The 27,622-nt window shown below is 64.3% G+C and overlaps 6 protein-coding genes across 6 annotated transcripts; 4 read left to right on the top strand and 2 right to left on the bottom strand.

The window, feature by feature from the left end:
- Positions 1 to 1,591: 1,591 nt before the first annotated feature.
- On the top strand, positions 1,592 to 4,383 carry PLICBS_001541 (uncharacterized protein; the record flags this gene model as incomplete). The annotated part of the gene is made up of 2 exons (XM_018317378.2): positions 1,592 to 3,002; positions 3,068 to 4,383. The coding sequence occupies 2 exons, from the start codon at positions 1,592 to 1,594 to the stop codon at positions 4,381 to 4,383; spliced, it is 2,727 nt and encodes a 908-aa protein (XP_018182903.2).
- A 515-nt stretch (positions 4,384 to 4,898) lies between these two features.
- Positions 4,899 to 6,747, bottom strand: PLICBS_001542 (methylcrotonoyl-CoA carboxylase beta chain, mitochondrial; the record flags this gene model as incomplete). The annotated part of the gene is made up of 2 exons (XM_018317377.2): positions 4,899 to 5,021; positions 5,083 to 6,747. 2 exons carry the CDS (start codon positions 6,745 to 6,747, stop codon positions 4,899 to 4,901), a joined length of 1,788 nt encoding a protein of 595 aa, XP_018182902.2.
- A 628-nt stretch (positions 6,748 to 7,375) lies between these two features.
- On the top strand, positions 7,376 to 8,768 carry PLICBS_001543 (uncharacterized protein; the record flags this gene model as incomplete). The annotated part of the gene is made up of 2 exons (XM_018317376.2): positions 7,376 to 8,610; positions 8,678 to 8,768. 2 exons carry the CDS (start codon positions 7,376 to 7,378, stop codon positions 8,766 to 8,768), a joined length of 1,326 nt encoding a protein of 441 aa, XP_018182901.1.
- A 2,991-nt stretch (positions 8,769 to 11,759) lies between these two features.
- On the top strand, positions 11,760 to 12,975 carry PLICBS_001544 (uncharacterized protein; the record flags this gene model as incomplete). Its single annotated transcript, XM_018317375.2, has 4 exons — positions 11,760 to 12,129; positions 12,185 to 12,254; positions 12,311 to 12,619; positions 12,678 to 12,975. The coding sequence occupies 4 exons, from the start codon at positions 11,760 to 11,762 to the stop codon at positions 12,973 to 12,975; spliced, it is 1,047 nt and encodes a 348-aa protein (XP_018182900.1).
- Positions 12,976 to 19,418: 6,443 nt separating this feature from the next.
- PLICBS_001545 (uncharacterized protein) lies at positions 19,419 to 21,009 on the top strand (the record flags this gene model as incomplete). The annotated part of the gene is made up of 3 exons (XM_018317374.2): positions 19,419 to 19,521; positions 19,589 to 19,779; positions 19,837 to 21,009. The coding sequence occupies 3 exons, from the start codon at positions 19,419 to 19,421 to the stop codon at positions 21,007 to 21,009; spliced, it is 1,467 nt and encodes a 488-aa protein (XP_018182899.2).
- Positions 21,010 to 22,526: 1,517 nt separating this feature from the next.
- Positions 22,527 to 26,951, bottom strand: PLICBS_001546 (uncharacterized protein; the record flags this gene model as incomplete). Its single annotated transcript, XM_018317373.2, has 1 exon — positions 22,527 to 26,951. The coding sequence occupies one exon, from the start codon at positions 26,949 to 26,951 to the stop codon at positions 22,527 to 22,529; it is 4,425 nt and encodes a 1,474-aa protein (XP_018182898.2).
- Positions 26,952 to 27,622: the final 671 nt, after the last annotated feature.

Raw genomic sequence — 27,622 nt, forward strand, 5'->3', positions numbered from 1 at the left:
AACAGAGTTGCGGCAGGTGCGAGCGGAGTACTAGTAACGCGTGGCTGCCTCTTCGCTTGTTCGTGGGGCTGGTTGGCGCTTCGTCGTTCGTTCCTTCTTGCTTCTTTCCTACGCCCACCGCCGTCGTTCTTTCCCAACGCCATCGTGCCTTCCCGGTCCTGCGGCGGCCAGCCCTGCCCTGTGCGCCTCGCTCGCACTTCCCCTCTTTCCGCGCTCACTCACTCACTCACTCCCATTTCACTTCTCTCCTTTTGGCTTCAGCCTCAGCCAGCCGCCGCTGCCGGTTACCCCTTCACCGCGGCCATTGGCATTCTCTTCTTTTGATCCGTCATTTCTCTTCCTTCGGTGCGGCCAGCGAGATCTGGCCCCTTTTCGACGACCCCGTGTCTCCACCCCCAAAACGGCGCCGCACCAGAGTGGCTTCTGACTTACAAGGTAAAACGCTCTCGTCTGCCTTTGCCTCCGCTGGCCTCGCGACGCCCTCACCCACACGCCCCGGAGACGTCGCATGTTCGTGCTGCGAAGCCGCTCGAGGAATCTCCAGCATCGACGGGGCGTGGAAGGCGCTCGTTCGTCGCGAGTTGAGGGGATGCTGCGGCGTCTGGTTTAGTCGACAAGAGCTTACCGAGTTACGCATCGTAGCTTTTTCCTGCCGTGCTACCTTTTGCTGGCATCGGATCTGAAACACGACCTCCGGTAGAGATTCGTGACACGACCACGGAGCAGCCGCATCAAACTTGCCTGTGTACACAACCGTGGCCATCGGTGCCCACTTTCATTCATCCATCTTCTCTCGTCGAGCCCAAGTCGGCCGACACCGCCTTGTCGCACCTGCTCGCCGCAGTTCGTCGTTCGACTGTTCATCACCTTCGGGCCGGATATCGCGGCAACCGCCCCGTCGATTACGGTGACCAGCGCGGCAAGCGTTGACCATCTGGCTGTGCCATCTGAGACTCCAGGTGTTTCTCGTACGTGACCCAGGCTCCCATCGCCCTCTGTCTCTGTCGCACAATCGAGCCGTCGACGACCTCGGGTTCAAGTCGGTGACCGCATCACGACTTGTCTCGTGGCCAGGTTGGGCGTTTTGCGCGGCTCAGTGTTTGCCTCACGAACTTGCCGGCTTGCGTGCTGACCTCTGGGCACAGTTCTTCTTCGCTCATCGCGCAATTAGTTGCGTTTGCGCAGCGTTTCAGCGACCGCAAAGGCAGAAGCCCCAACACTCGTTCAAGGGGCCGCCTCTGACCGTTCTTGTGGCCCTGTACATTCGTATCATTACATTTCTCTCACTTCATGCGCCTGCCCGGCTTTCATTTGCGACGGATCACGAGGGTACAGATCGATGCGCTCGTGTAGCCCGACGGCTTCGGAAGTAACCAACTCTTTCATGTTGCGGAACCGCGCACATCTCGACTAGTCGCTGATACGGCACACACGTGGACGCTACACGACCGTCTCGCCGGTTCCGACAGAATCCGCATTGGTGTTGCAAGTCAGACGTCGAGTCGCGAATAGGGGCGACCGACCTTTGACAAGGTCCTTCAACCGCGACAATAGCCACCTGCTCGGTTGAGCGTCAAAGAACAGGACCAAAATGAATCGAAATTATCAAGGAGGCGACGTGGGCGCCTCGGATCCTCCCGCCGGGTCCGTCAAGCGCGCGCGGGAACGGGTGCAGGCGGGACTGCCGCGAGAGTCGCTACCCCTGCGCCAATTGCCAACGAACCCGGAACCCTCGAGGGTCGACTACCCGACGTCGACATCTCGCCTGCCGCAGGCGGTCGCGCCCGGGCCCGCGCGGCTGACGAAGTCGAGGCCCCAGCAGGCCGGGGACGGGCGCGCGGGACGCAACATCTCGCGGCCGATGCACGCACCCCAATGGCCGCTCCCCGGTCCGGCCGCGTCGCCTCTCAGCCCCGGAGAGTCGGAGCCCGTCTACACGCCGTCAGCGCGGGCACCGCGTAGGCCGCCTCGCCCGAGCAACGTTCCCTCCATACTCGACGAGTCCGAAGCACGAGAACCCGCACCCCCGTTGACGGCCCGCTCGAACCCCCCCGAGAGCCCGGATGTAGCGAGCGACGGCAGCTACGATGTGCTGTCACCCGCGGTCGCCTCTTCGAGGCAGACCACCTCGTCAATCGGCACGATTCCCGATTTCCCCGTGCCGGCTCCCGCCCCGGCCCCGGCCAGCGCGTCTGGTGCCGCCGCAAAGAAGAGCTCCACTCTCGGGCCGCCGCCGTCGGCTCGTCGCGGCGCATCATCATTCTACTCGACCGCGTCGTTCGTGTCCCCGATCCCCGAGGAGAGCCCCCGATCGAGGTCGCACGGGTCCTACGCGTCGAGCGCCGCCATGCCCGAGGCCTGGGACAGAATCTCCCCGATCTCGGGCAGCCCTCCATATGGAGATGCCTTCTTCGACGACTCCATCACGGACAAGGAGTCGACGTACGACGAGTTTGGCGACGAAAGCAAGCTGGTGCGAAGCGCCAGCATCGGCAAAAAGGGGAAGCCGGCTCTCGTCATGAACAGGACTGGGAGTGGCCGCAAACTGGGCGATGCGAGGCCGGCGCCATCCCCAGTGCAGCCATTCAACGGCGGGACGGGCTACGTGGACGCGTCGACCAGCTCGTCCAAATCCTTTCCGACCGCCAAGCCGTCGCCAGACACGACCCCGGCAACGACCAACCAGACAGCCCTCGGCCCCGATGCCACGCCGGTGGCCATCGGAATCGCCAGCTCTGGCTTCGGAGACGCCGCGGATGCGACGGATCCGTCTCGCCCACCGAATCGCCTCTCTAACATGAGGAGACCGCCGCGCCTGGACATCGATGCCGTCCGGGCGGCAGAGGCTAGGGGTAGCCTGACCAGCCTGCCGGACCTGATACGGCGGGCTACGAGGCTTGCCTCCATGATTGACAAGGGCAAGCGGCCAGGCAGTCGCATGGACGACCTGACCTTTTTCGGTGAAAAGGGCCCGATGAGGAACGGCGAGGGATCACTATCCGGTAGGTCGGCTTTATTGCAGTTCTTTTTTCTTATGTAAAATGTCCATCGTCTAACCGACATGAAGCTGACGAACGGCACCACTCCGGTCTCTCAGACATGCTGGCTGCCTTCCCTCCTCCCGTACACACTCCCAGAGGAAATCGACAGAGCAACGCGTCGTGGTTTCGGCCGAGCTCCTGGCCCGCGGTCGGTGACCAAGGGGCGCGGGGCCACTCGCGCATGTCAAGCATCGGGGGTAACGATGGCGCCAAGAAACAACGGCGTCGTTGCTGCGGCCTTCCGCTGTGGGCCTTTATCCTCGTCATCTTCCTTCTCCTGTGCCTCGTCGTCGCTGCGATCGTGGTGCCCCTGGAGTTCTTCGTCTTTAAGAACCTCGGCAATCACGGGGACGACAAGGATAGCCTTGCCAACTGTCAGAGCTCGCTGACGTGCCTGAATGGAGGCACAAACGTGGTTTCGCAGGGCGTCTGTTCGTGCATCTGCACAAACGGGTTCACGGGGTCCAACTGTGGCCAGAGCGGCTCCATGGGCTGCACTACGACCAACCTGGTGGCGACGGATGGGTCAGCCAGCATCAACAACGTGACGCTGGGCAGGGCCATCCCCCGGCTCATATCACAGGGTGACGCCAACTTTTCGCTGCCTCTGTCCGGCACCATCGTCCTCGCCAAAGTGAACACGGCCAATCTGTCGTGCATCGCGCAGAACGCCCTTGTCACTTTTGACGGCTGGTCGACAAGAGGCGGCGAAGCCAAGGACGAGGTGACTGACGCTAGCGGCAAGGCAGCCAGGGCGTTGGCGAACCGCGACGAAAACTTCCCCCCGGTGTCCATCATTACGTTCGTACCACGAGCTACTTCTGCCGTCCTCACCGGCGGCCACGTGGACACGCAGCCGACTCCCGTGCCCGACTCTACGAGTGGACCGCCGGTGCAAATCATCGTCGACACTTCTTCGTACGGACCGCCTGCCGGAAGCAAGCCGACCACGGCCAGCACGACGACCGAGGCGGGGACAGGCTCGAGCGCCTCTGGCACGGGCTCGCCGACCCCCACCCCAACTGGCCTGTTTACTGTTACTGAAGAGGTCGTCGACTTCGGCCGAGTGGCCATGCTGTACATCCTGCAAGAGGAGAGCGTCAACGCGGCCGAGACTGCGCAAACGGAGCTGCAGGCCCTCTTTAGCCGAGCGAGCAAGAGCAAGACGCAGCTCGGCGTCCAAGTGACGGAGCAAGAGGCGAGGAAGGTCATCGTTGGAGGCGACAACACCATCAACCTCGTCGACTTCACGGTCGATGTGGGCAAAGGGCCGGTTGGGCGCAAGAACATAAAGCGCAGCGTCGAGCCGGCGGCCGGCGCTTTGCCTCCAGGCCCCGGCTGACGACAAGACGTGTCTGGTCTGCCATGACCCAGGCATCCGGCAGGTACAGACGAGTAGATCTACGGGCCTGGCGACGAGATCCTCTCTAGCATGGCCACGGAACGCCGAATCCTTAGACATTTGCGAGCATCTTGCGGGCTGCCAGGACCTTTCCGGGCTCGGGCCTTGCCTCCTGGACGTCGGGAGGTATACGCCATATGGTGGACGGGGTGGGAGATCTTGTATACGGCATTTCAACGGGGCTCCTTTTTGATGTGCATATGCAGCTCTCGAAAGCAGTTAGCGACGGCGTTGATTCAAAGGACTAGATACCATCTGTAGGAGGAGAAAGCCTCGAGCAGACGGAGACGAGCTTCTCTCGATGGCTTGGTAGGCCGTCACGCGCGGGCGTCTAGCTAGTGTTGTGTAACCTCTACATTTCAAAGGGACATATGTGCTGAGTCTATATGTACAGTGATGAACCCGAGCCATGCCCCGTGACCGCATTTTGCATCTGCTCTTCTTGCGAGCGCTGCTTACATCCTAAAGACGCCAAACTTGGTGTCTCCGGCCTTGACCTCGTTGCGTCCGCCCATGGCCGCGCGAAGACCGAGGCCGAGATAGCGGCGTGTGTGCTGGGGAGGGATAATGCCGTCGTCCTGGGGGGCAGAAAGAGTTAGCATGAGTCAGGAAGTGAGTAGAGAGGGGCTTCAAACGCACCCAGAGGCGGGCGGACGAGTAGGTGGCGTCGCTCTCGCGGTCGATGCGGGCCTTGAGCTCCGGGTCGACCTTTTGGCCGACCGTCTCCATGACGGCGGCGAGCTGCTCGCCGCCCATGACGCCGACACGGGCGTTGGGCCACATCCAGAGGAAGCGCGGGGAGTAGGCGCGGCCGCACATGCCGTAGTTGCCGGCACCGTAGGAGCCGCCGACGACGACGGTGAACTTGGGGACGTCGGCGCAGGCAACAGCGGTGACGAGCTTGGCGCCGTGCTTGGCGATGCCGTCACGCTCCGAGGCGGAGCCGACCATGAAGCCCGAGATGTTTTGCAGGAAGACGAGGGGGATGCCGCGCTGGGAGCAGAGCTCGACGAAGTGGGCGCCCTTGACGGAGGAGGAGGCGAAGAGGATGCCGTCGTTGGCGACGATGCCGACCTTTTGGCCGTAGATGGAGGCGAAGCCGGTGACGAGGGTGGTGCCGAAGTCGCGCTTGAACTCGGAGAACTCGGAGCCGTCGACGATGCGGGCAATGACCTCGCGGATGGGCATGGGCTTGCGCAGGTTGGTGGTGGCGATGCCGAGCAGCTCCTCCGGGTCGTAGAGGGGCTCGGCAAAGGTCTCTGCGGGGGGCACCGTGGAGGCCTGCGTGCCGCGGGGCCAGTTGAGGTTGGCGACGGAGCGGCGGGCGAGGGTGATGGCGTGGGCGTCGTCGACGGCGAGGTAGTCGGTGACGCCCGAGACGGACGAGTGCATCTTGCCGCCGCCGAGGTCCTCGGGGGAGACGACCTCGCCGGTGGCGGCCTTGACGAGGGGCGGGCCCGCGAGGAAGATGTGGCCCTGACCGTCGACGATGATGCTCTCGTCGCTCATGGCGGGGACGTAGGCGCCGCCCGCGGTGCAGGGGCCCATGACGACGGCGATCTGGGGGATGCCCTTGGCGGACATGCGGGCCTGGTTGTAGAAGATGCGGCCAAAGTGCTCCTTGTCCGGGAAGACGTCGGCCTGGTGGGGGAGGTTGGCGCCGCCCGAGTCGACGAGGTAGATGCAGGGCAGGTTGTTCTCCTGGGCCACGGCCTGGGCGCGGAGGTGCTTCTTGACGGTGATGGGGTAGTAGGTGCCGCCCTTGACGGTGGAGTCGTTTGCGACGATGACGCAGGTGACGCCCTCGACGACGCCGACGCCCGTGATGATGCCGCCGGCGGGCACGTCGGCCTCCGGGTACAGCTCGTGGCCGGCCATGGGCGACAGCTCGAGGAAGGTCGAGCCCGGGTCGACGAGGGCGGTGACGCGGTCGCGGGGGAGCATCTTGTTGCGCGCGAGGTGCTTGTCGCGCGCCTTGTCGGGCCCGCCGCGCTGCACCCGCCGCGCCAGCTCCTGCATGCGCGACACCACCTCGCCCATCTGCTGCGCGTTGTCGCGGTACTCGTCCGACGAGGGGTCGACGTTGGTCGGCAGCCGCGAGATGGCGGCGGCCTGGTGCGGCGGCGTGAGGCCGGCCACGCCGCGGCGCGTGGTGGCGGTGGTCCTGCTACGGCAGGGGAACTGAACGGCGGCGGCGGCGGATGAGGCGGACGAGGATGTGGAGGACGACGAAGAGCACGCCCGCAACGGCCGGCGAGCGGCGAGCCGCAGGGCCGCCTGCTGCGACGTCCGCGAGAGAGACATGGCGACGGGGGATGACCGGGAGGAGATGAGGGCGAGCCTGCGAGGAGCAATTGGGCAGGATTGAGCGTGTTTGGAGCGATTGATCTCCTCGTGACTGGTTGGCAACGGGTGAGGGCAGAGGAGAGGTGTGAGACGGGTTGACGATGGTGGTGGTGGTGGTTGTGCCGCCGCTGCTCAACAGACACTGCCTGCCCTGCTGTAAGCCCGCTGCAGCTGCTACAGTGGGGATCGGGTCCATCTGGGGAGGCGCTGGCAAGCTTTACCTTAAGCCGAGCCGCCCTGACGTCGCCAAAATCTGGGGTACCGGCCCGCGTCCAGCCGCGTTGAGCCGCGGGGTCGGCCGCCAGTGAGCCTTGGGTGGCCGAACGAGGGCTGCCTCGGCCTTGGGCCTCCGTTATGTGTGCGTGCGTGTGCTTAGCCGTTCGCCGTTGTCATCACCACCACCGTCGCCGTCGACACTGCCACTGCCATTGCCTTTGTAGCCGGCGACTTTGTCCTCTGCGTTTTCCCGCCTCCCTCACGCAGTCAGCTGCCCTCGCCGTCCCCCCAATTCAATCCCCCCTCCCTCCGCGTCGACACCGAGCGAAACTACAGACACTCACGAGAGGCACACACGACACACCAAACAATGGCCAGCACCACCAGCCTCCGGACGCTCGGCCGGGCCCTCGCCCGTCCGTCCCGCCAGTTGCGATGCTCCCCGTCCGCCTCCTGCCGCTCTAGCCTCACCGCCGCCGCCGTGCCCTCAATGGTGCAGACGCGGCTGCACTCGTCCTCTAAACACCCCAAGGGCTTCGAACCCCCCTCCTCCGAGGAGCTCGACGAGCTGCGCGAGCGCGTGCAAGAGTTCACGCGCCGCGAGATCAGCGAGGAGGTGGCCGCGCACACGGACCGCAGCAACGCCTTCCCCAACGACATGTGGCCCAAGCTCGGCGAGGCAGGGCTCCTGGGCATCACGGCCGACGAGGACGTCGGCGGCCTGGGCATGGGCTACCAGGCGCACTGCGTCGTCATGGAGGAGATGTCGCGCGCGTCCGGGTCCATCGGCCTGAGCTACGCCGCGCACTCGCAGCTCTGCGTCAACCAGCTGCAGCTCAACGGCTCGGCCGAGCAAAAGGCCAAGTACCTGCCGGGCTTGATCGCGGGCACCAGCATCGGCGGGCTCGCCATGTCCGAGTCCGGGTCCGGCAGCGACGTCGTCAGCATGCGCTCCACGGCGAAGCCCGTCGACGGCGGCTACCTCATCAACGGGTCCAAGATGTGGATCACCAACGGGCCCGACGCCGACGTCATCGTCGTCTACGCAAAGACGGAGCCCGACCGCGCCTCCAAGGGCATCACGGCCTTCATCGTCGAGACCAAGACCGAGGGCTTCAGCTGCGCCCGCAAGCTCGACAAGATGGGCATGCGCGGCAGCAACACGGGCGAGCTCATGTTCGACAACGTCTTCGTCCCCAGCGAAAACGTCCTCGGCGCCGTCAACGGCGGCGTGCGCGTCCTCATGGAGGGGCTCGACCTCGAGCGCCTCGTCCTGTCCGCGGGGCCCCTCGGCCTCATGCAGGCCGCCCTCGACGTCGCCGCCCCCTTCACCCACCAGCGCAAGCAGTTCGGCCAGCCCATCGCCCACAACCAGCTCGTCCAGGGCAAGCTGGCCGACATGTACACCAAGCTGCAGGCCTCGCGCGCCTACACCTACGACACGGCCCGCAAGGTCGACGAGCGCGGCCTCATCCGCACCCAGGACTGCGCCGGCGCCATCCTCTACGCCGCCGAGCGCGCCACCGAGTGCGCCCTCGACTGCATCCAGCTGCTGGGCGGCATGGGCTACGTCGAGGAGATGCCGGCGTCGCGCCTGTTGCGAGAGTGAGTTTCTGTCCCGCCTCGCGTTCTGCTTTTTGAATTATTCTTGCTGACAGCTCGCCCTTTGCAGCGCCAAACTGTATGAGATCGGTGCCGGCACGTCCGAGATTCGACGCATGGTCATCGGCCGCGCGTTCAACAAGGAGTATGCCAACGCGTAGAGTCGCGACGGAGCAGCAGTATGCTGAAACGACGACGCGAGAGTCAAGCGCGGCATGTCGCGGCGGGATGCCGGGGCGACGACGCCTGGCTGCATGGCACGGAGGCGAAGCAGCCGCACATCTGGAACCCTCGCCGCGACGACGGGAGGACGGGTTTCACCTGCGCCGTACCATCAGAGATGCGCTGTGGATGCAGGCCCACGGGCTGAGGGGCGTCGGCAGATGAAGTGGATGCGTCGACGCGCATCACGGCAGCAAGGCACTGCCGACAGGGTCAATTGGCACATAAAGGCCAATATCTACAAAACTGTACTATACTCGTAACCAGGCCAAAACGGTGCATGTGGCAGCTCAGCCGAAAATAAATAAATAAAGATCCAGAAAGCAAAATTAGCCATGCAGATTTTCAAAAATCGGAGCCGTGAGACCCAGCAGTGAGGGCAGGAAAAGAGGGGCGACAAGCCGATGGTTGAAAGGATAAACGAGACACAGCACGAAAGACAACCAAACCGAAGAGGAGGGAGACAGGAGCAGCCAGGGAAAAAATCTCGAGTGCTCACGGGACCGGCCTGTGGAACCGTCCTGTGGCTGGGGGGAAACGAGCATGGGCAATAGGGGGTTTGCGAGTGCCTGTATTGCGTGCGTGTGTGTGTGCGCGGGCGGACAGATTGCTAGGCGGACAGGAGTGTGGGAGAAGAGAGCAAACACCAAAAAGAAAAAGTCACGATGGTGTGCTGGGGCTGGGGCGGAGACGAGAAGGGGCTAGTCGCTGACCCGGCGTCGGTACTCGTAGCGGCAAGCCGCGCGTAGTGGAGGGTGGTCAAGGCATCCATATGACTGTTACCCAGTTAATTGAGGAGCCGGCGGGCAGCGCGGTCGGACAATCGCAGGCACGGGAGGGGGGAGAGAGTAGGGCATGCGAATTGCCATTGCGAGTCGAGGGATTGCCCATGGGCTCAATGTGATTCCATATGATTGACATTGGCTGATGGGACGGTGTGTGATGAATTGGCATTCCGAAGGCCGATCCTGGGCTCGGAACGAAGCAGGTTCGACAGACGCCGGGGCGACACACGGAAGCGGCGGCGGCGCCGCCCTCGCGGAGATGGGTGGCCGCCATCCGCAAGCATCGTGAGTCGACGCGAGCCCCAAGCCAGTGGGTGCGGCGGGCATCGGTGGGCCACCCCCAGCTTTTTTTTTCTCTGTCCGCGCTCCGCTCGCCGGCGAAGCAAGCGAGGGCTTGTGCTTTGTGGACCGGGGGCCCGTTGAAGACTCTAAAGGCGGGACGGCGGCGACGTCGACGACGGCTGCAGAGACGGGGCCAGCGGCGAGTCCACGTTCATTGAATTGGGTTCGCACAGGAGGACCTTTGTTCGACGCTCCGCCTTCGAGAACAGCACCGTAGAATGCCCTTGTTGAGATGAGAGCCGGCCGTGCAGATGCGATGTGACTCTCCCAGGGGAGGGTAGGTTTGACAGCCGCCCCGGGTGCCTGCCGATGAGCAGCAGGGGCAAAAACGCAGAGTGCCGCGTGACCACTGCTGGTGCCGTTGCCGGTGCATTCGTCCTGCCAGGCTGGCAAGTATCGTCCACCTGGCTGGTTGTGGTGGCAGGAGCGATACGCTGTTTGGAAGGGACACCCCAGGACCCTGCAAATCGCACCTGCTGCTGCTGCTGCTGCTGCTGTTGCTGACCTTGGTGGCCGGTCGGTGAGCGCCTGCCTGATGAGCCCAGCACCTGGGCCTGACCAGCAGTAAGGCAATCAATCGTACGGCATGAATTCGCTGCACAGTGCCCCTTTGCCATACCGTACCACTCATTGAGCGAGCGTCGTCGACATTGACAGACTCCCTTCGTCGTCTTCATCGAGGATCGTCCGGTCGACCCTTCCAGCTGTCGACCCCCCCGGCCCGTGCGTCCCAGCACCGCCTCCCCGTCCGCGGTCCCGCCTCGCCGGTGTGCCGATGCTCGCCCACCATGCAACCCTCCCCCTCCTCGCCTGTGGGGGTGAACGCTGCATGGAACCCAAATCGACTCTGCGCACGCCTGCGAAGCCGGAGCGAGCTGCAATGCGAGCCAAGAGTGTCTGGACTCTGCCATCGACAAAAAAAGACGTTCCGCGGCGCTTGCGCTGGCTCGGCACCGCGAAGGGGAACCCTGGTGGCCTGCCACTGGATCCGATCAGGGCACAATTCGCCGACCTGCCCGGGCCGGGCGGCGAGGTGTGTCGCAGCTCCACCTCAGTCGTCTCCTCCTCCTCTCTCCTCTCCTCTCTTCCCGCTGGAGAAGCGCGGACATCCAACCGTGCTCCCCGTGGCTCCAGAACTCGACCACAACGGCGCCCCTGGAACCATTGGAGGCAGAGTCAAAAGGGGCTTGAGTGGGCGTCCCTCTGCCCCCGGCCGCATCGCCCGCACGCGCCTGCGGCGAGATGGGAGATTTTAGCGCGAGCTTGATTCCCATTTTAGTGTCCACCACTGTGCCCGCAGCGGGGATGCCGTGGCTGTTCCCAGGCATGGTGCCAGGGATGCCAGGGGAGGTGGATGGGGACGCGCCAGAAGGGAAGAATCTCGAAGAGGGGGGAGGGGTGGCTCCCGAGCTCGGGGCGTGTCGAATATTTGGAGACGCGGACGAGAGCCACCGACCTTAGGGCTCGTGAGATGGGATATAAGCCCGCCGCCGTTGCTCCCTCTGCTCCCTCCTCTCTGCTCTCCTCATTCATCCGTGTCGACTCTTCTCGTCTCCGCCGTCCCTTCGCTTCTGCGCGCCTCTGTCGGGTTCGTTGAGCATCGCCGGCGTTGGCCCCAGCGACGATCGTTGCGTCCCCGTCGTCATCCTGCGCCGTCCGTTTTGCCACCGCACGCATCCTCTTCGATCCCCCTCTTAATCGAAAGCGTGCCGCTCCTCTCACGACTTTCGCCTCTGCTGCTCTCGCGACTCCATTGAGCTCGCAAACACTCTCACTCACTCACCACACATCACATCCCTCACAATGGCCGCCAGACCAAGCGTCTTCGCTCCCGCCCTCCGCCGGGTAGCTGCCTCGGCGGCTCGACCCGCCGCCCTGCGCCCGTCCTTCGCCGCCGCGCGCAACCTCCACAACGTGCCTCCGCGCCGTGACAAGCCCGGCAAGTACGCGCGAACCGACTCGGACATCGAGGTCGAGTACCCCGAGGAGCACGAGCTGCCGCCCTCCAAGCCCGTCCGTGGCCTCCCCGGTCAGTACGTCAAGCCTACGCTCGCCAGCTTCTCGCTCGATGGCAACGTCGGCCTCGTCACTGGCGGCGCCCGCGGCCTCGGCCTGGTCATTGGCCAGGGTATGGTCTACTCGGGCTCTGACCTGGCGCTCGTCGACATGAACAGTGAGTCTTGCACCGTCCCCAATCATGCCACTCGCAGCCGCTGACCGCGCAACAGAGGAGGAGGCCGAGAAGCAGTGCCAGCAGCTGGTGGACGCCTTCATCAAGGAGAACCCCAACGCCGAGCGGTGAGTCGCCATTGAAGCCTTGCAATCTCCAGCTTAATCGCTGACGCAGCCCACAGCATCCCCCGGGTCACGGCTCACTACGCCGACGTCTCCGACCCCGAGTCGGTCGAGGCCTGCATCGCCGAGGTCATCCAGCAGCACGGCAAGATCGACAACCTCGTCACCTCGGCCGGCTTCACCGAGAACTTTGAGGCCATCAACTACCCCATCGACCGCATGCGCAAGCTGTGGGCCGTCAACGTTGACGGCACCTACCTTTTCGCCACGTCCGTCGCCCGCCATCTCATGGAGCGCAAGGCCCCCGGCAGCATGGTCATGATTGGCAGCATGTCTGGCTCCATCGTCAACGTGCCCCAGCCTCAGGCGTAAGTTCTCTGGTTTAATCGCTCTCTTCTCGAATCCCCGCTGACAGCCGCTTCGCAGTCCCTACAACGCGGCCAAGGCAGGTGTCCGCCACCTCGCCGCCTCCCTCGCCGTCGAATGGGCGCACGCCGGCATCCGCGTCAACTGTATCTCCCCCGGTTACATGCTCACCGCCCTCACTCAAAAGATCCTCGACGAGAACCCCGACCTCAAGCAGAAGTGGACCTCGCTCATCCCCCAGGGCAAGATGGGCCAGCCCCAGGACCTCATGGGCCCCGTCACCTTCCTGCTGTCCAACGCGTCGCAGTATGTCACGGGCGCCGACATTCGCGTCGACGGCGGCTATACCGTCACCTAAGCGGCAGGCTGTGCTCGCGTGGTGACTGTCTTTACGCATTGTTTGGGCCGGGACCTGAGTGCCCAGCAGGCGGGGAGGAATCGTCGGTTTGGTTGATTGCAGGCGCCGGGGAAATCTACATCTGGGAAAAACCAGTGGCGTTGGCTGTGCTTGACATAATGATAATAATGCAGTCTGGTAAAGACGCGGACTTTGAACCAACGATGAAGATCGATGCTCTATGAACAAGTGTCCTTGGTGAAGGTCGTGTGCCATGTGCTAGCAGGAGTGGATTTGTCAACGAGTTGGCGCTCGTGAAGTGAAGGTGTCAAGGTCCAGGTTACTGCAGCACTGACGACGGACGAGTGCCCGAGTGCCGACCTACACGTCCAAGTGTGGACATACGCTCGAGTGCAGATTCGTACATCTACATCTCAGCGGCACACGAGTCGTCGCAGAGCCCAGCGCAGCGAGAGGGCTCGCAGGGATCCGTCGCCACGAATCCCCACAACCCTGCCGCATCCTCGCAGCTCCCCACCTGCAATCGATCGTCACCCCTGCACACCGAAGCGGCGGGGCGGAGACTCGTTACTGGACGGCTGGCTGGCTGGCATGTTTGCCTTCAGCGATAAGGGGCGGCCTGTCGAGGCCTGAGGGTCACCGAGCAAGCAGCGGTTCGGGCCCGCCGTGTGGCGGCTGCACCGGCGCTGGGGCAGTGCGGCAGACGGCAGGCAGGCAGGCAATCATGCAGGACGAGGCTCGGCGCGTTGCGAGGGCGGTTGGCCGAGCGTGTGTCAGGCCCGAGACTTGATTGCTTCGATCGATTGCATACGCCATACGCAGCGGCAGAGGAGTTGCCGGCAGCTTGAAACGTCGATGCCGTCTGATTACGGGCCGACTCGTCAAGGATGGCGAGCGATACGCGTTCACGGGGGCCTCTCGTAGCTGCGAGGCCCGCCTGCACATACGTCAGCGAGCGGTCCGTGTAGCCAGTCATCCAGCGTGAGTCGCCGTCGCCGTGGCATGCGTGGTCGATCTGACGTTCGGGCGAGGTCATGCCCCTCCCTCGTCGCCGGCGCCGAACACAGCGTCTGGCGTGCCGGCGCGGCGACGGCCAGGGTTCGCGGCAGGCGGGGCCGGAGCGGGGCGCTGGGGGCTCCAGCGGGCAGGGCTTGCGCCGGCTGCGACTGAGACGGCTTGAGCCTCCACCCGCATTCGTCCAGGGCCCACGATATCGCGCTCACATGACAACGCCGCCAAAGGCAGCCCCCGCGGGGCGATGGCCGGCTGCCTTGCCAATCCGCCGCCGAGAATGACGACTGAACTCTGTCAGTGTCGGGGTCGAGCGAGGAAATGGCACCTCGGCTTCGAGCAGGTCCGAATTGGGCTACCCGACTCCGATTTGCCCAGCGATCAAGCGTGTGATGGAATGTCGCCCGCCAATGGTAAAACCCCATGGAGGGGATCATGGTCAGGTGCCTCGCTGCCCCTGCGTGCTGGGCTTACTTGAAACGAGGGGACAGAACTTGACTGCCTCTTCTGGTGATCCCATGGCCATGATGAGGCGAGCAGTCGGCCAATGCCACGGTCAGCTCCATGATCCCTCGAGTTGGACGGGATAAGGATTTTCGCGTCGCGCGGGGTTCCGCGGGATGGTCAACCCCAAGGCTGGCGAGCGCGTGTCACACGACGTGAATATGGCCCGCCCCCATCTCAGCTTGGGCCATCGGGCGAACGGCGGGCCTCGGCAGGACATGCCTCGATGGGGGAACCGCAGGCCTCTTCCGCGGCCGGCCAAGGAACCGCTCTGGTGTCGTGTTACGCGGGCATCGGCGCTCCTGCGGTACACCCAATGCGGGGACCAAGGTGGTCGATAACAAGACAATCCTGCAATCCCGCAATACAGTCGTTCGATCCCGACACGTCGTGGCAACGGTGGAATTGTCTGGCCCTTGCTCGACGTGCAGAGAACGAGGGGCAGGAGGCGGCGGCGCCGAGTCCGGGTCTACGAGTAAACTACAGCCGATGATGCCGTTCGACTCGAGTCCCTGCTGACCAGCGTCGCGGCGTGCCCTCTCAGGGATTCCAGATGTAAGCGGGACACTGCTGATGCTTGGCCGCGAAATGGTCAATTGTTGGCAGAGGTGGCGCACGCGTGATCTGGTCCTGCCGCCACGGTTCGGCCGTCATGCCTCGGTGTGGGAAACGGTCGCAATGCCCCTGCTGGCGCTGATGCCCAAATGCCCAACTGTTAGGCCTGGACGACAGGGCCAGGCTCCGCGCGGAACCCCCGAGCTCGACGTGCCGCGGACGAGGCGGCGGCTCGCAACAGAGTCGCCAGGCCCTTGGCGACGAGCGTCGATCAGTCCAGGCATGCCAGCTGCCAGCTGCCAGTTGCGAGGTGGCATGCTGATCGGCCAGGAACAGCGCTGGAGCTGATGCTGGATGGAACCGGGGGCTATTCGAGGCAGGCCAAGCAGGCGTGGCAGGCGAGGCAGTGCAGTGCCAACCCAGCGCCAGACCACGTTTTCTGTTCTAGAACGCATGGGACACCATGCATGGATGGCCGGCCATGCAGGCGGACGCGGAGTGGAGCTGCCACGGCGGCAAGGGTGCGGACGAGGATGCGGATGAGGGGCACGAGCTGCCGCTGCGCAAGGGGACGAGTTGGCATTGAGCTGTCGCGTTGGTGTCCCGCTGGCGGAGAGGTTGATCGTCTGGCTGCCATGGCATTGGCGCGGTGGTGTGTGGGTGCAACGCGGATGCGTCTGACTTACTCGCACGTCACGGCGTGTCCAGGTGTCGAGTGCGTTGAAGCTGTTGTCGCGCTGCTCGCCATGGACGAGGATGTGGGTGAGCCCGACGAGCGGTCCCTGTCAGTCGGCCACTGAAAGAGGCAGCAACCGCCTAGCGTGCTTGCTTCCTGCCTCCTCTGGGTTCGGCACCAAGACCACGCGCCTCAGGCACCCAAGGCACAGAGAGGCAGCATCAAATACTTGGTATTACTGTGCTTTGCTCTAGGGAGTATACTGGACGGCCAATGGCAAAGTGCGGAGAGGCGTCCGTGCCCGCCAGCCCGCCAGCTTCACGAGGCATGCTTGCTGGAGCCTCGTCTCACTTGCGGCCGTCATGACTCTTGCAACTCGTCGCCGCCTCTGTCGCGGACAAGGCTCTGAATCAGGCAGCCGCTAATCATCGCGGCGAGCGGCACGTCCACGGGCCCGGTTGTTGACGCGGGGATCCAGCGCAGCGTACGGCACAGCACGGCACTGCGCTAGCATGTTTGAGTTGTTTGAGCCTCGCTAGCCACGTCAAGTGTTGAGTCGCGATGGAGCAGCGTATGCAGCCACGGCATCCGGACGCCCGCGGTCGGGCGAGGTTGGGGTCCCAACAGACGCAGACGCGGCGGCGTCGATGAATTGCCGTCCGTCGTGGCTGGTACTGACTCGGGAGCAGGCAACTACTGAACGACACCGATCTATCTACATCCGCCGGCACGCTCGAGACGGCATTATAAATGTCCACATCATCGAGGGCGTTCGACGAGCTCCCTGGCCGCGCGCGTGCCTGCCCTACCGAAGCCTGCCAAGCCTGCCTCCGCCCAAGCCTCCTGCGGGCGAACCGAGCTGGCGGGAGGCTCGAGTAAAACAATGCCGGGCGGGCGGGCATTCCTCGCCTGCCCAGAGATGGGCCTCGGGATGCCCCCATCTAGGCAGGCGATGCCCCCATTTCCGGGGTGAGCCGCTGTCTCGTCTCAGCTGGACCCGACCACTTGATCGAGGTCGAAGCGCAGATGGCCCGATTTGAGGATGCCCGCGACATGGGGACTCGTACGATTCCCGGGGCGTCGTGTGGGGAGACCTTTGGAACATTCTACCGCGTGTCTTGGAAAGGTCCATGTTGGGCAGCAGCCGGAAGCAGGCAAAGATGCGACCGCGGACCACGGTTTGCACGGCCACATGCTCCCAAGACTGTCCGCTGTAACCCTTGCTAGGGAGGCATGGAGGATGGGATGGGCCACTGGGCCAAATTAAACCGCCACGCCGGGAACGAATCGAATCGCGAGGCGGGCACCAGAGGAGCAGGCAGGCAAGCCAGGGATGGGACAATATTTGGAGTGCTCGATGAAGGTGGCTTTGGCATGCCGCCGAGATGGCAAAGCCGCCTGGTCCCTGGCGACGACGTCGGATCCCCCAGTCCGGCGGGGTCACTGGACCCGTCCGTGGATTCGTCTCAGCTGGGCTGGGCCGCCGGAGACCCCAGGGCAGCAGGAGGCACCTACCTACCTAAGCACCAAGGCTTCCTGGCGACAGTCCGGAGTTGCCCAAAGACCGCCCGGGGGGGCTTGGAACGCGTGCCTACAGGGCTGAGGTGAGGCCCCTGTCAGTCCAGGCTGGTGGGCCAAGGGGGGCGGCGAAGGCGGGTTCTGGCGCGCGGCTTCCAGTGGAGGGGTTCCGGAACTCACCGCTGGGGCTGCCTGTCTGTCACCTCCGCCCGCCAATCCAATCCCAACGGGTCCCTCGCCTGCCACGGGCCCTTGGGGCCCTGACTTTGCCTGCTTGCTGACTGGGGCGACCGGCTGCTGTGAACCGCCCGCGTCCCGTGGCAGCGGAGGCCCGGCCGTCGACTCCGACCTCCACTGGGCTGGGCTCAGGGCTGGGAGCCACCTGCCGACGGGCCACCTCATCCACTAAACACTAGCACCTCAGTCGTGGCCGCGTGCACGCCGCCGCTGGGCTCCCGTCCATGTCCACCTTCTCCGCCATCAATCAGTCGTGACCAATTTTCGTTTTTCCACACTACGCGGGGCCTCTTGCTGCGTCTCTTGTCTTGTCGGACGAGCCCTCGTTTTCGTCTTTGCATCGTCCCGTCGCCTGCCAGGCGGTTCCGTCCTTCACTTCCTCCCATCCACCTCTGTCTCGGCGTCCCGTCCTCGCAGCCGGGCGACCCTGCAGCGTCCAGCGACCCCCCCTCCCCCTCCTCCACCTCGGTTCCTCCAGGCGAGCACCGGTGCCCGAAGGCGGCGCAGTGCAGCGCAGTGCCGTGCAGCGCATCGCAGCGCAACACAGCGTCTTGCCCGCAGCGCAGCTGACCCCCCAGGCGACCGACAACCCCGACACTCTCCCGCTCCTGACAGTTGAGGTCGTCCAGGTTCCTCCTCGCCTCAACAACAGGACGACAACGACGACCCCGGCCGTCTTCTTCGAGGCCAGCCAGGTCGCCGAACCACCACCACCAGCAACCTACCCCTCGGGCCCAGGCCGCCCGGATCAGTGGCTGGGCAGCCGCCGCCATACCGCCCTTTGCACCCCGGCGTCCCGACCATCGGCATCACGAGACCCTCCCTCGCCCACAGCCCGCCGCCGGCCAGGCGCCGCCGCCCCCCTTCGCCTTCGCAGCGCACCGCCGACGCCAACGATAAGGCACACTGCCCGCTCCAGCCAAGGTACCTGTACCTTGCTTTAGGCCGCCACCGCAGCTGCTTGGGCAGTCGCCGTTGCCATCGCCATCGCAATTGCGGTTCCCCATCCATCCCCCTGCCTGCGCCTTTGCACTCCGCACCGCAGTTTGGGTTGGCAGGGTCTTGGTCCCGCACAAGCCCTCGCCGCCGGGCCAAAAATTGAAAACCGACGTCCCATCCGTCCTGCGCCAGACTGAATTGCTTTGTCTCCTGTCCGCCCGACAAAGGACCCGTGACCGGACTTGGCTCGGTCAGCCAGTCACTCACTCACTCTCTCACTCACTCATCAGCAGCAGCCTCGCCTGCCCTATCCGCCAAATACTGCTCTATCCGTTCCGCCCCCTCTGTTGTGGCAGCGTGCGTCAGTTAACCCGGCCCGCGTGACCAACGCCTCACCCTCACTCGACGCTCACGACATTGGGACACGGGCTCGACGGACATTTGCAAAGCTCCGCGCAACCAGGACAGTGGCATAGGTTGTCGCACTTACACGGCGTCACCACCCCCGCGGTCCGGCCCACGCCGAAACGCTGCATTGATCTAGTTGCCGACTGGCTTTGCCTGTGCTCGAGCAATAAGCAAACAGTCTTCCCGCCGCCGCCCCAACCCAGTCGCCTTCCGAGGCTCCGTGCGCGAGCGCGACCCGGCAACATCCCTGCGCCCGACCGTCCGCCACTTTGCGACAGCAACACCTTTGCCGCAAGAGTCATATCGAGAGCTTCCGTCATCCTGCTGGTTCGCCGGCTCGCGGCACAGATTCGGCTCTGCCTTCGGCACGACGACGTTGACTCCCTTCATATCTGGCAACCACGATGACCTGTCCGTCAAGTCGCACGTAGTCTCTCCGTCTCTCTCGCACGCCAAGGTACACTGGCTGCGCTGAGCCCCCAGGAGGATATAGAGGTCCAGTCTCCAACGCAGCACGCCGCCGGCTCGTCCGCTCTGCCAACCGGTCGCGGCTCTCGGAAGCCTGCCGTCGTTACAGATGGACCCCAGTGTAGCCATGATGCTGCCCAAGGGTATCGTCATCAACACCACAAACGTTTACAAAGAGGTTGCAAGCTACCCCACCGTCCCCGCAGACAAGATCTGGGAGTACTGGCATGGTAGGGCGCCCCCCAGAACCAAAACGTGCGCGCGAGGTGCTACGGAATGCTGACCAACGCCCTCCAGTCTACACCGTCACGAACAAGAAGCTCAGGGATCCCACGGCCCGGCGCCTGGAAAACTTTTGGTGGCAGGTCTGGGGCAGCGACCGGCGACACCTCAGCGGCCGCACCCTCGCGAGGCTCTACGAGGACATCTCGGTCGGTCCTACCATTGCCCCCCTTCAGGGCCCGCCGAACCGATGGGAGGGTCCCAACGTGAGTGACGATCTGGCCGACGTGGAATGGCGATGGGATCTGACATACCAAACCTAGGCCCCACCCCTGACGAGACAGTTGATCCTCGCGCATCTGAGTCAAGAGCGAGGCACGCGCCAGCCCGCGCCCGAGCCGCGTCCGCCGCCGCCGCAGACCAAGCAGAGCGACAGCTCCGTCAAGAGCCTATCGTCGAGCGCCTCGAAGCCGCCCCCACCTCACCCTATCCTGAAAAAGTCCAGGGGCCCGTCATCCTCCGGGCCCCGACCCACGGCCCGCTTCGTTTCGCCTCACGGCTCCGGCGATGAGGACGACAAAGAGAGTGACTTTCCCTCGTCCGGGAGCACGGTTGCAATGGGGCTCGAGGTCCCAGCCTTTGCGCACAAGAAGAAGGCGCAGCACGCGACCAAGAAGTTTGTCGCGGGCACGTCGTCTGCTAAGCGACGGCCCCTGATGCAGAGGAAGGCCAGCCCTCAGTCTCCGGTGCTGTCTGCCGTGGGTTCGCGCAATGGCGAGGCTGGCTCTCGATCCGCGGGACTCGCCCGGCCCGTCTCGCCCATCCCGGAGCGAGCATCGAATCACGCCAGCCCAGTAGCCGAGAGTAACGGACAGCCAAACGGGGAGGATCCGGCCCCCAGCGCCAAGGCACTCGGGAAGAGGCCAGCTGTCCCGCAGAGGCTGCCGACGGACAAGGATGAGTCTGGCAAGGCGAGGAGTGTGTCGTCTTCGACGTCGTCGCTGTTGTCGCCAGCTCAGCCTGCAGCGAGAGCGAGCCATGGCCCGATATCATCTGCGGCCAGCAGCATGAGGGATCATAAGCGGCAATCCGAGAACCTGCCACTGGCCTCAGCCTCTCCCGCCGCGGAAGCTGCACCCGCGATGGGCCGCTCGCACTCCCACAATGGGTACGGACACGAGCGATATCCGGACCGCCACGGCCCCAACGCCAAGCTCTTTACCGGTGCGACGGCGTCGATGACCAACGTGGCTGCGCAAGGGACCATCATCGACCAGTCCGGCTCGCTCCCGAAGTCGAGCATCCTCGGCGAGTCCTTGAACCAGAACGCCCTCCCGAGCAGGCTCTCGTCATCGTCCCTGCTCGACTCACGCCTGACGCCGACCCGGCCGGGGCCCTCAGCCAGCGTGCCCATGGCGCGCACGAGGAGTCAGCTTACCCTGCTGCTCGAGCGCGAAAAGGCCCGGATAGGGGACAAGCCGCGGTCGAGGAACTGACACGGCGGTCAGCCAGCCTGCGAGGCGCCAACCCGTGGTCATCTTCAACCATGTCTTTAAGGGCATTCCCGTAATATCTTGTACAGTAGCATGTCTTTTTTCAGTTTTGCATCCTTTCATACCGAGCCGCTACCACCACTGCGATATTTTGGTCCATCCACGGCAGCGAAGCGGCAGCGAGGGGACGGGAGCGTGGCATCATCACTTGCTTTTTTTCTTTTTCTGGCTCTTTTTTCATGTTATGAAATCTGGAGCAATATCAAAAAACCTCGAGAGGCGTACGGCGAGAGAAGGAGCGAAGCGCTAGCGGCCGGGAACGAAACGGTCCGTGTAAATACGATTATTCTTGCTTTGGTCTCCTTATTCTTCTTGTTTCCCCCGTTGGCGAGGGACGGGGCGCATCAAACACGACGGAGGGTAGTAGGGAGTCTTGAGATGGCTGAGGTAGTGAGTGACACGACGGGCTGGCGGGCAGTGGGCACGCTCGTCTAGTGGGGGAATGACTGCATGGCATGTAAGCTTTGAATAGGTAATGGGAAAAGCAAGAGCGGCAGCTCAGCGCAGCTCAGCGCAGCTCATCTCAGCTGGCTGCAATGACTACAATGGCTACAATAGCTATCTACAATGAGCTGCGCGACGGCGGCATATGCCGTACATGATACATATATAATATACGATGTAAGAGACTCGGCCCCCTAGCTGTGTGTCTGTCTGGCAATTTAGATGGAACATGGTGTGCACACGACGTGGCGGATATGCATCTACATTCTACATCACGCGTCAACGATCTTGAGAGTGCGCATTCAGCTCCGCGCCACCACGGGTTCGTATGTATTACATGTCCCATGTACGAAGTAGTAGTAGCCACATCGCGACATCCATCCATCCATCCATCCATCCATCCATCTATCCCTGCGTTTGTCCTTTTTGTTCGCCGTGCAAATCGCATGCATGCTGTTGCTGCTGCTGCTGCTGCTGCCGCTGCCTCCCAAATACTCCTCCTATCCAGTTCATCCCATCCCATCCCATCCTATACAAGCCAGCCAGCCTTCGATGGGAGGGCCAAACCTCCCCCTCTTCAGCTCCAGTAACCAAAGACCCAAAATATTACTCCGCGAGGCGCGTGGGAATCGGGCAAACCTCCCTCCCTTTCCCCCCTTTTTCTTTTAGAAACCAGAGTCGCACGCACGCATGCACGGTGTGTCGTGTACCGACCAGCCAAACCCAAAACCAAAAACCCAAGAAACTAGCACCTAATAGCAAAACGACACGAAGGGGGGGGAATCCGCGCAAGCAAAACGGGCCACGGGCGGCCCGTGGTGTACACAAAACCAAGGACGCAGTGAGAGCGCCATAGAGTATTAATACGAGTAAAGGAGATGCTGGCTGTTGGTGGTAGTGTTGATATGTCCAATAGTGTGATGATTGTTGTTGCTGTCGCTGCTGTCGCTACCGTAGCAATGTAGTTCGTGTAAAGGGCAGTGCGCTCAGCCCGCCGAGCAGCAGCCTCCACAGCTCTAGTCGTGGATGCCGAGCATCTTGCGCAGCGCGCCAAACTTCTTCTTCTTAACGGGCGGCAGGTCTGGCACGGGCGGGATGTCGTCGTCCTGCGGAGGAGGCTGCGCCAGCCCCACGACGCCCTGCGAGGTGCTCCGGCGCCGAAGGAAGGCGCTCTTCCGGGCGCCGCCGTTGGTGGTGGGAGGGGGCCCGCCGGCTGTCGACGGCCGCGTCTTGTCCGTCGCGGCCGGGACAGCGCCTTGCGAGCCCTCGGCCGAAGTCCCCTCCTCCCCGTCGGGCAGCGGCCAGCTAGGCTCGCGCTTGTGGAGGCTGTTGCTGCGGATCTGCGCCAGCTGCTCCGGCGAGCGCTCAAACTTGGTGTCGCGCCGGGCGGCGCTCTCGCCGACGTCTCGTGAGATGCGGTTGGACGTGTCCTTCTTGCGCCGGAGGATGGACATGAAGCCGCCACGGGCGCGAGCGGGCTCGTCCCCTTGTGACGTCTGGAGGGGCATGAGCGTGCCGCGCCCTGACCTGCTCCGACGCAGCGTCTGCGCCTGGCCGTTAATGAGAGCTCCGTTCTGGACCCGCGCAGCTTCATCATCGTCGCTGTCGGGGAGGTCCGGAGACGCGTCGCGCAGCACGGGCGTCATGCCCATGGCGCTGGCGGCGGCCGCGCTCGATGACCTGTTGCTCCGCATCGACTTGGGGAGCCCTTTGCCCTTGGACCGCGGCCGAGACACGTCCTCTTCGTCGCTCGAGTCGGCGAATCGGCTACTAAAGAATGACGGTCCTCCCTCGTCCTCATCGCTCGAGTCGGCAAAGCGGCTGGCGCTCCTGCGCTTGCCTTTCGAGATGCCCGATGATCTCTTGCTCACGGACAGGCGCGACTTGCTGGCGTCGACCGATTCCGCGCGCAGAGACTGGCGCATGCGACCGGCGCCAAAGGAGCTGACTCCCACGGGCGTGGCGTTCATCGAGGTGCGGCGGAAGGCCGGCGGTGACAACGAGCGGAGGCTGAAGCGGCCGCTTCCCCGGGCCGAGGGGGACGGCGGCTCCTGGGGCGTGGCGCGCATCGACATCCTGAACCCGTGCTCCGTGTTTGAGCTGGCGCGAGCCCGCTTGAAGCTGCTCACGCTGTCGTCCGACCCCTTGCGTCGGAGGCTTGGCTTCAGCGCGCCCGCCGGGGCGAGGTTATCGGCCGAGAGGTTGCGCTTGTGGGACCTGAACGGCTCGACGCTGGGCGGGGGGTTGTAGGACACCGGCCGGCCGGACTGCGACAGCGACGGCCGGAGTGTGTCTCCATTCGAGGCGCTCTGTCGCAACGACTTCCTCATGCCGGCGCCCGCGGCAGACGCCGCAGCCGGGATGGGCTCAGGCTCGAAATGCCGTGCCTGCCTCGCTCGCTTCTCTGGCGTCGAGGCCGGGCCCGGGGCGTTTGCCCTCATCGACTTTCTCATGCTGCCCGTCTGTTGGCCGGCCTGAGCGGCGGGGGCGGGCTGCTCGCTTCGCATGGACTGTCGAAGCTTGGGGACGCTGACGGGGCGCGTCTTGGGCTGCGCCGCCAGAGCAGACGCCGTCATGGCAGCGACCTCGGACTCCTTGTCGGACCACTTCGTGCCTGGCACGATCTGGTAGGTTCTGTGGTTGGTGATGGAAACAGGGCTGTCCTCGACGCTGGCGTAGGCGCTCGTCCTCTTGCCGTCCGGGGTCGCGGGCTGTTCCACGTCGGCCTCCTCGCCCGTCTCTGAAAGCGCCTCCACCTCGAGCTGGCGGCGCTGCTCCGTCGACAGGCTCCTCCAATACGCCTTGGCATTCTCCCAGTCGTTGGATGACTGGGCCAGTGCCGGTGGGATGGGCGAACCTGACGACTCACGGGACTCACGAGCCTCGTCTGCCGGCTGAGCCATAACCTGCTCCTGGATCTTCTTAGCCATCTTGGATCCGGCTGGGCTCTCCACGACGGCGTCCAGCGACATGAAGCCGTCGCCGTTGACCTCCTCCAGGTCCTCGTAAGCATCGCTGTACACGCTGCAGCGGTCCGTCTCTTCCTCTTCCTCCGTGATGTCGTCCATAACGGGGGCCGCCGCGGCGCTCGGGGACTCGATGGACTCGGCGGGCTCGATGGGCTGAGCAGGAGGCAACGCATCCGTGGACACGGCGTGCGTGAGTGGCACATCTTGTACACCGGTAGGCTCGACAGGCGAGTCCTCGTGAGGGAACGTCCCTGGAACGTCGTGTGGCTGTTCGCCGCTGAATGCGTTGTCCTTGGGATCTTGTGGGCGAGGACTGGGTTGCTGTACGGAAATAGTCGGGACCTCGCCGTCAGTGGCCTCGGCGCCGAACGCGGCCTTGGTGGGGGTCGTCGGTTCGGGAGTGAGAAGCTGCGTGGTTCTGGGTGTCGTCGCAGCGGTCGCGTCGTCCAGTTCGGTGGTGCCGTCGGTGTCCAAGTCGTCCTCTGAGTCGGATACCAGGTCGTCGCCCCGGCTATCACCCTCCCTCGACTGTACGATGGGAGGCAAAGGCTCTCGGTACTTGGAGATGTTGGCCGCGTTTCTGGATGCTTGGTCCTGGCTCAGGACGGCCCCGATGGCGGCGTCGGACGACTGGCCGGCATCCGCCGTCTCGCCTGCGCCAGACCACGTCCGCTCTGACGGCCGCACCAAGGGCCGCTCCTCGGCCTCTTTCGACTTCTTCTCACGCACGCTCCCAAACAGCGGTAACGCGGGTCGAGGCGTCATCGTCTCGTCCTCGTCTAGATTGGAGGGCTCCTTCTTGGTGTACTTGGTGACGATGTTGTGCCAGGGCTTCTTAGACTGGGGGCTCGGTACGACGGGCGAATCGGTCTCGTGAGGCTGGACCGACTCGCCGACCACGACCGTGTTCCGATCATCCCAGCTAACGCGTGCACTCTTCTTGCGAGAGACGGCGGGATCCTCGGCGCGCGGAGGGCTCAGATTCCTGGCCGACACCTCGGAGCCATCGTCCGAGGGAGACACGCCGCGAGGGCTCGAGAGCTTCATGGCCGACTTCCTAGGCGAGACGGACCGCGGGGGCGGCTCGTGCCGGACGGCGAGCTGGTCGTGCGCCGGGGCGAAGCGAGCCGAGCGGACGGGGCTCTCGGACTGCACTCGTGCGGCTCGCGGGCTGCTCTGCAGCTGGACTCCGGGGTCGCGGGCCTGCCCATTGGCTGCGGCCTTGACGACCGGCGTAGCGGCCACGGCTGCGACTTCTGCTGCAACTGGCTGCGCTATCGGCTGCTGCGGTGGTGCTTCCTTCGGCTCTTCACGGCGCGGTTGTTGTACCGCCGCCGGCAGCTCTGTAGCCGCAACGGTCCGCGGCTCGTCGGGTACTTGAGCCTGATGATCCATCGCCGGCGCCTCGGCCACGATGGCCGCGGATGTCTCGGTTGCCGCAGGCTGCGCCTTCTTCTTCTTCTTTTTCTTCTTCTTCTTGGACGGGCTCTGAGGCTGCTCTGCGGTGGCGACTGGTGCAACCGCAGCTACCGGGGCCGGTGCGGGAGCAGGCTCCTCTTCTACGGGCTCTGGTTCGGGCTGGGGTTGGGGTTGGAGCTGCTGCTTCGGCTGGGCCGGCTGGGCCGGCAGCGCCTCGAGAGCCGGGGCTTGTGTCCGGGCCACGGTCCCCTTTGCTAGATGCGAGCCGCTTCTCGAGGGCTCCTGCTGCTGCTGCTTCTTCCTCGGCCGTTCTGGGACCTCGCGAACGCTCTGCGAGCGTGCCAGCAGCTCTCCCCGCGGCACCATCCGCCGCGAGTTGGCGTCGTAAACGAGGGTCTGGTCGTCGAAGGAGGGCGAGGGGGAGTGAACGCGGCCCCGAGGGTATGAGAAGTTGATGGAGGGGCTGACGCTGCCGGGTCGCGGCTCGACGGGAGAAGTGGCCGAGTGCATCACAGAGTCGGTCCTCCTTACGTTTGCCGCGTCGCCGGCTGTCGCACCGCCAAACCACGAGCCATGGTGGCCGCCGCCTTTCATCTTTTCACTAGCCGTCTTGAATGGCTGCGTCTGCAGCGGCGGCGGTGCGCTCCTGCGCTGTCCCCCTGCGGCAGCCTTCCTGCTCGCCAGTATGTGGTCGTCGGGGATGTTCGGGACGGGCGGGACGTTGCGCTCTCTCGGCATCGGGCTTCGGCCGCCCGGGGACGGTGACCGAAAGGTCCGCTCGATCATGGAGCCGACGCTGGGGGTGCGCCGGAGCTGGCTCCCCGGGGAGCGGTCCTTGCCGCCGGGCATGGAGGCCACCGAGGGACTCCTCCGGACGGCGCGCTTGGACTGGACCTCGGCGACGTTGGTCGGGGTCATGGGCCGCGCGCGCAACGCCGCGGCGGCGGCGGCGGACGACAGCGAGGCATTGGAGCCGCGGCGCATGAACGCCGAAGCCGCGGCGGTAGCGGCATTGGGGTCGGCCGTCTCCCTGGTCAGAGGCTGTCGCGACATGGCCGGTCAGCGAGGCGAACCAAACAAGCAATCAACGGGCGGGCGCGCAAAACGAGCTCGGGTGTGCAGGACTCAACGCCAGAGCCGTTGCGGAAACATGCGCCAAGGCAGTATATAAGGGGTGGCTCCCCCCGGGCGACGGCGAGGGCGGACGACCGACGACAGGCTCAAACAAAGTCAACGTCGCAGTCTGGCCCGCACCACCGGACACGGACAAGTGCGTCATTGCCCTAGTGCGCCGAGACGACCACGAGTACCGGCGCAGAGTCCGGTGCAACGGGGGGGACGGGGGGGAGAGGGAGACCAGCTGAGGAGCGCAAAGTCTAAAAATGAAGCTTTTGCGAATGGGGCGGGCGGCGCATGGACGGTCTTGAAGCTTACCTGGACAGGCGGCGCATGCCTGCGGGAGCCAAACAAGCTGGGCATGGCGGCGCCGTGGTCGTCGTCGTCGTCGTCGTCGTCACCGCTTCAACGGGACGGCATGTGCGCGTCGGACGGGGTATGGCGATGCTGTGAATGGATAATGGCGCCTGCGACGCTGCTGTCGGCGGATGAGACGAGAGGAGAAGAGGTGGAAGAGGAGGAACGGCGGGTGGCGATGACGGAAGCTAAGGGAAGGTCGGGCAGGCCAAGGCAAGCAAGGACGGGAGATGCGGGCGACGCTTGTTTCT

Source organism: Purpureocillium lilacinum (genome assembly GCF_023168085.1).
Source record: "Purpureocillium lilacinum CBS 284.36 DNA, scaffold_1, whole genome shotgun sequence".
Classification (NCBI taxonomy): Eukaryota; Fungi; Ascomycota; class Sordariomycetes; order Hypocreales; family Ophiocordycipitaceae; genus Purpureocillium; species Purpureocillium lilacinum.